Source organism: Prionailurus bengalensis, chromosome D1, assembly GCF_016509475.1.
Source record: "Prionailurus bengalensis isolate Pbe53 chromosome D1, Fcat_Pben_1.1_paternal_pri, whole genome shotgun sequence".
Classification (NCBI taxonomy): domain Eukaryota; kingdom Metazoa; phylum Chordata; class Mammalia; order Carnivora; family Felidae; genus Prionailurus; species Prionailurus bengalensis.
Window position 1 is genome coordinate 101,727,303 of NC_057346.1, and position 6,468 is coordinate 101,733,770.

General features: G+C 38.0%; 1 protein-coding gene across 1 annotated transcript; it reads left to right on the forward strand.

Moving 5' to 3' along the window:
• Positions 1-1,078: 1,078 nt before the first annotated feature.
• On the forward strand, positions 1,079-2,126 carry LOC122484334 (olfactory receptor 1052-like). The gene has a single exon (XM_043582295.1). The coding sequence runs from the start codon at positions 1,119-1,121 to the stop codon at positions 2,124-2,126; it is 1,008 nt and encodes a 335-aa protein (XP_043438230.1). The 5' UTR covers positions 1,079-1,118.
• The last annotated feature ends 4,342 nt before the right edge of the window (positions 2,127-6,468 follow it).

Consider the following 6,468-nt stretch of genomic DNA (forward strand, 5'->3'; position numbering starts at 1 on the left):
CTCAAAGCCTGGATTGTGGAATACCATATCCATTACTGTTCAGTGAAAATAAATTCAGCTGTCAAATTAACGTGAAGCATGCTTTATATTTACTTCTCCCCAAACTCCCCAAATATAATAGTGGACTATATATTCCTATAAATTCTGCAGTAAAGAAAACTTTCCTTTAAAAAGATTTAATCAAATATGTCCCTAATATATCTGCTATTATAATCTTATTTTTCATGTATTCTGGTGTATATGATGAAGCCCAAGATAAAATTAATTTAATAATCTTTTTCTCAATAAAAACCTATGACCTAATGAACCAAAAACATGTTCACGGTCCTTGAAATTAGACTTGTAATCTGTTGACTGCAGGGATCAAAACATATTGAAAAGTTTCTTGATTCAATCTTATGAAAAAAATCTGATATGGACTAATCCAAGCCATTGGATAATAAATACTCTAGGAAATCAGAAAATAGAATGGTAAGTTATTTGTTGGAACAGCAAAGAATGACTTCCTGCAACAAGGGAGTTTTAACAAAAAGTAATGTTATGATAGAAAATGTTTGATTTTTTTTAAATTCTCTATGCTAGACATCCCTAATTTCTCATTTTCCATTTTTATGGACCATCTATAAATTTAATCATATATATATATAGTATATGCATATTATTGTGAAACATGTGTCATGTATTGCTTGTCTAAGTTAAAAAGACATCATAGACAATAATTTTGTTAGATGTCTCAGAAATTGATCTGTTAATATTGAGGGGTTTTTTATTTTGTTTTGTTTTGTTTTGTTTGTTTGTTTGTTTGTTTTAAGGGATGTTTTTCTTACAATATGGGGTCCTTGCCTTATGTTCTAGAATCTGGAATATATTGTTATCCAGGGTCCATGTCTTAAATTTTCTGTTAAACCAACATTCCCATGAGGCTTTCCAAGGGGGCTTAATTTCTCCAGGGTTCTTATGATGCATAATGCCAGTTTACATCAAAGTCCCTGATGGGACTTCGATTCAGCCCAAGTCTCTTATCAGGCTGACTTGTCACAGTTGTGAGAATTGAATTTCCCGTGGACTGTGATTGTTAACTAAGACCATTCAGTTTTCTAAAGATACTAGTAGATGGAATGCATATATTCGGGTTGTTATCATTGCCCTCTTGTTCCCTCCAGGGCCCCCACTGGGGAGACACACAGATGGCCAACAGAAATGTCAGTGTGGTAACTGAATTCATCCTCCTTGGGCTGACCGATAACCCTGAACTGAATACTGTCCTTTTTGTGCTGTTTCTCTCCATTTATTTTGTCACCGTGGTGGGCAATGTTTGGATTATAGCAATAATCTGGGCTAGTGCCCAGCTCCATTCCCCCAAGTACTTTTTCCTTTGCCAGCTGGCTTTCTTGGATTTCTGCTATTCGTCAGTCTTTATTCCTAAAATGTTGGTGAATTACCTAGCAGGACAGAAAGTCATCTCCTATCACGGTTGCCTCCTTCAGTATTCCTTTGTCAGCATGATCCTGACCACTGAATGTTTCCTGCTGGCGGCCATGGCCTATGACCGCTATGTCGCCATTTGCCGCCCACTTCACTACAAAGGCCTCATGACCCCCACGTTCTGCACCCACTTGGTGGCTGCTTGCTACCTGCTAGGTTCTGCCAGCTCACTCACCCACCTGAGAGGCTTGCTCAGCCTGTCTTTCTGTGGGCCCAACATCATCAACCATTACTTCTGTGACATCCCACTGCTCTTCCAACTGTCCTGTTCGGACACCCAACACAACAAGATTTTACTTACCGTCCTCTCTGGAATGACATCGGTGACCACCTTCCTGATGGTGGTTGGTTCCTATGTGGGAATCCTGCTCACTGTCCTGAAGTCACCCTCCACAAGGAGTAGATATAAAGCGTTCTCCACGTGTGTATCTCACCTAACAGTAGTGACTCTCTTCTACGGAACAGTGATATTTACTTATCTGGGAAGCAGTTCCAGCTACGCACCAGATAGAGCCAAAATCCTGTCCATGTTTTACACCCTTTTGCTGCCAATCCTAAATTTCCTGATATACAGTGTGAGAAACACAGAGGCCAACGAAGCAATGAAAAGAATTATTGTGAGAAAAATATTTGCTCTCTGACTATGAATTTTTAAGAAGTGACATTTAAGGAATGTTTATTGATTCTATAGGCAGGTGCATTGTTTAATACCTGTGAGACTTGTTGGAGGAAAAAAAAATGGTGTTTTCAAAGTATATATTCATTATTGGCTTTTGGAAACACACAGACATATATTATATATGTATTATGTATTATGCACATATGAACATATACATATGCAATACATTCTGTCTGATAAGGAAGACATTTCCTCTGTCCTCTTAGGTTTACTGTTTGAGGACCTGTGAACTAAACTGACAGGCGACAGACTATCAGGTGAATAGACAAAGTTTCCTCGTATGTATATAAGATGCACACACAAAAAAGTGGCTTGCTCAGTAATTAGAGGTGGGGTTTATATACTTAATTTAGCAGAGGAAATGCTTCTATGGGAAGAATAAAATGGCTTTTGAGGGAAAAAATGAGAGATAAATTTTGTGATATTGTTTACCAAGGGGCAAGTGGTCTCCTCAGTCTTCTTTCTTGTCAGACAACCCCCCCCCCCCCCGGGGAGAGAGCAGTTATAGGCAGCCTCACTCTCAAAATTCCTGCCTTAAATCAGATAAGAGAAGTTCTGCAAAAGCCTCTTTGTGCATCTATTGAATCCTAAGTGTCTCCAGTTTAAAGTAAGTTTATGTCACTATTTAATTTGGATCCCTTACATTCACAAATTATTATTTTTTTTAATTTTAATGTATTTTTTTAAGTTTATTATTGAGAGAGAAAGAGAGAGCATGAGCAGGGAGGGGCAGAGAGAGACAGAGACACAGAATCCAAAGCAGGGTCCAGGCTCCCAGCTGTCAGAGCAGAGTGAGACGCGGGGCTCTAACTCACCAGCCATGAGATCATGACCTGAGCCAAAGTTGGACACTTAACCGACTGAGCCACCCAGGCGCCCCTCCCAAATTATTATTTTGAATCTCTACTAACTCAGTAAAATCCATTGCAAAGAATGCCGGAGACTTCCTTATTCTTTACGACTCTAGAGGAGCTGCCCTGTTTTACAGATGAGACGACAAAGGACCAATGGAGTTGAAAGCTCACCCAAGCTCAGACAAGATGAACATTTGAGACGTAGAATCCAAGCACACAAGCATACATGGCACCAGGGTGGCTTAGTCCATTGAAAGTCCCACTCTTGATTTCACCACAGCTCCTGGGAGTCAACCCTGTGTCGGGCCTCCATGTTGAGTGTGGAGTCTGCTTAGGATTCTCTCTCTCCCTCAGGCCCTCTCCTCCTCTCTTCTCTCTCTCTCTCTTTCTCCCTAATTAAAAAAAAAATCAAGTATACATATATCCATATACTTGTACACAGGCCTCCTCCCATTTTACATAAACAAATAGAAGTTCCTATACGCATTTTGTATGCCATTTTTGCCTATAACCATTACAATTTGAATATTTACCTTAAAAAATAATTCCACAGGTGGGGGTCCTGGGTGGCTCAGTTGGTTAGGTGTCCGACTTTAGCTCAGGTCATGATCTCACAGTCTGTGAGTTTGAGCCCTGCATCAGGCTCTGTGCTGACACCTCAGAGCCTGGAGCCTGCTTCAGATTCTGGGTCTCCCTCTCTCTGCCCCTCCCCCACTTATGCCTCTGTCTCTCTCTCTCTCTCAAAAGTAAATAAACGTTAAAATGACAAAAAAAAAAATAATTCCACAGACTTCTTTTTTATGGCGATTCCATTTCTCCCAGTTGTTTAAAAGAAGTACCAAAATGGCAATGCAAAGGGATTCTGTCATATCAGAGTACATTGGATTCACTTAAAATCAGCCCTTAGGGGGGCGCCTGGGTGGCGCAGTCGGTTAAGCGTCCGACTTCAGCCAGGTCACGATCTCGCGGTCCGTGAGTTCGAGCCCCGCGTCAGGCTCTGGGCTGATGGCTCGGAGCCTGGAGCCTGTTTCCGATGCTGTGTCTCCCTCTCTCTCTTCCCCTCCCCCGTTCATGCTCTGTTTCTCTCTGTCCCAAAAATAAATAAAAAACGTTGAAAAAAAATTAAAAAAAAAATCAGCCCTTAGGAAACTTCCACAAAAGAGTACAGCCAGTTGAAAATGCTGAGTTTTTTAAACAAAATGACTGTTGGTATTATATGTGTTCCTCATTGCATATAGTGTTTATTGTTCTGCTTACTCAGACATGGATCAGAAACTGTCCGGTATCATTGTTAAAACCACAATTGCTAAGAAAGCAAGCATAACTTTGGTTAACGGCACTTTCGCAGTATGTAGCTAACAATGGTTTTGAGTTTATGAGAATGTTTATCAAATGGAATGATATTTAGCTCATGCCAGTAAATTTTTCCTGCTAAAACCTATTAACTTATGGAGTTTTTTTTCTTATTTCTGAATAGTCAAATTTAGGTAAATATGTAATATAATGTGTTAAAGCAAATTTTATTTTACTGCTTCTATATGGCCCATATTTCTTTCCAGAATAATCCCACTGTCATATATTTTAACATAATAGCTATTCATTTTCCAAAATATAACTAATCACTGTTGTTGTTATAAATAAACTTCCAATAAGGATGCCTGAGTGGCTCAGTTGGATAAGTGTCAGACTCTTGACTTTGGCTCAGGTCATGATCTCGCGGTTCCTGAGCTGGGACCCTGCACTGGGCTCTACACTGTCAGTGCCTGGGATTCTCCCTCTCTCACTCTCTCTCTGCCCCTCCCCTGTTAACTCTCTCTCTCAAAAATAAATAAATAAACCTTAAAAAATCAAACTTCCAATTGTAAAACTATTACCAAGGAAGGAAGATTTTAGGCAATGGCAACCAGTTTTCTGGATATCCCATAATTACAGACTAAAATTTCATTCAATGTCGGCCCTACTAAATATCCATCTCCCGGTGTCATATGCTTAAAGTTTATATGTTTTACAAAGAAATTGAGATAATAATGAAAAAGTTTGTGTATAAATCTTTATTTTTGTAATTGGATTCGTCTCAATAAATTACTTTGGAAAATTCATAGAAAAAAACTTATTTTGATACTATCCTAAATGACTTTCCAAGAGACTTGTATGCAACCTAATTCCTTCATCAATACAATTTTATTTATTTAAAATTTGAGTTATTATAGCTTTATAGAAATAAATAATAAATGCTCTGCATAATAAAATCTCATAAATAGGAAGTCAAAAACAATAATATGAAAATTAATGAAGATACAATGAGAGATCGTACTTTTCTTTCCCCAAATTATCGATTGATTTCATGAGAAGCAATATGAGGACATTAAGTTTCCTTTGTTCTTTTTACTAAAAAAAAGGGACTTGAAAATATGGTCATTGAACCAAAGTCAATAAACCGGAACATATTAAATCAAATGAAAGGGATAGGATAAAGGAAATTGGCATTCTGAAATATTATAAAGTTGCAGAGAGAGGGACTGTTTAAGAATACCATTGAAACCACAAAGAACCCAGATGTATTTAAATATTTCTTACAAAAGTTATAAATTGGTAGGGTGAATTTTCCTGATAGTTTAAGGCTGATATATAAAAGAACAACAAAAATTAACTTCTCAGATCCAGTGAGACCTTAGTTATCTACAATGATAGTTCCTCGAACAATCAGTAAACTACCTTAAGCAAAGTTCACCCTGAAGTTTGCCTCATCTACTTCTGCACTTTGTGATGATCTTGTTTCTGGCAATATATTTATGCTTTTTAAAATTAAGCCAGTAATTTAGTATACTTTTATGGCATGTGATTGAATATAGTTTATTTCTGTAGACGTATAGCCAGTCTGAAGATATGTGTTTGATTTTATTGTTATTAAATGCCTCTGTTAATAGCCAAATTATGGAAAGAGCCTAAATGTCCATCAACTGATGAATGGATAAAGAAATTGTGGTTTATATACACAATGGAGTACTACGTGGCAATGAGAAAGAATGAAATATGGCCCTTTGTAGCAACATGGATGGAACTGGAGAGTGTTATGTTAAGTGAAATAAGCCATACAGAGAAAGACAGATACCATATGTTTTCACTCTTAGGTGGATCCTGAGAAACTTAACAGAAACCCATGGGGGAGGGGAAGGAAAAAAAAAAAAGGAGGTTAGAGTGGGAGAGAGCCAAAGCATAAGAGACTCTTAAAAACTGAGAACAAACTGAGGGTTGATGGGGGGTGGGAGGGAGGGGGGGGTGGGTGATGGGTATTGAGCAGGGTGCCTTTTGGGATGAGCACTGGGTGTTGTATGGAAACAAATTTGACAATAAACTTCATATATTGAAAAAAAAATAAAATTAAAAAAATTAAAAAAAACCTCTGTTAGTGCAATGCTGATAATAATATGTAACTATATCTATATCTAA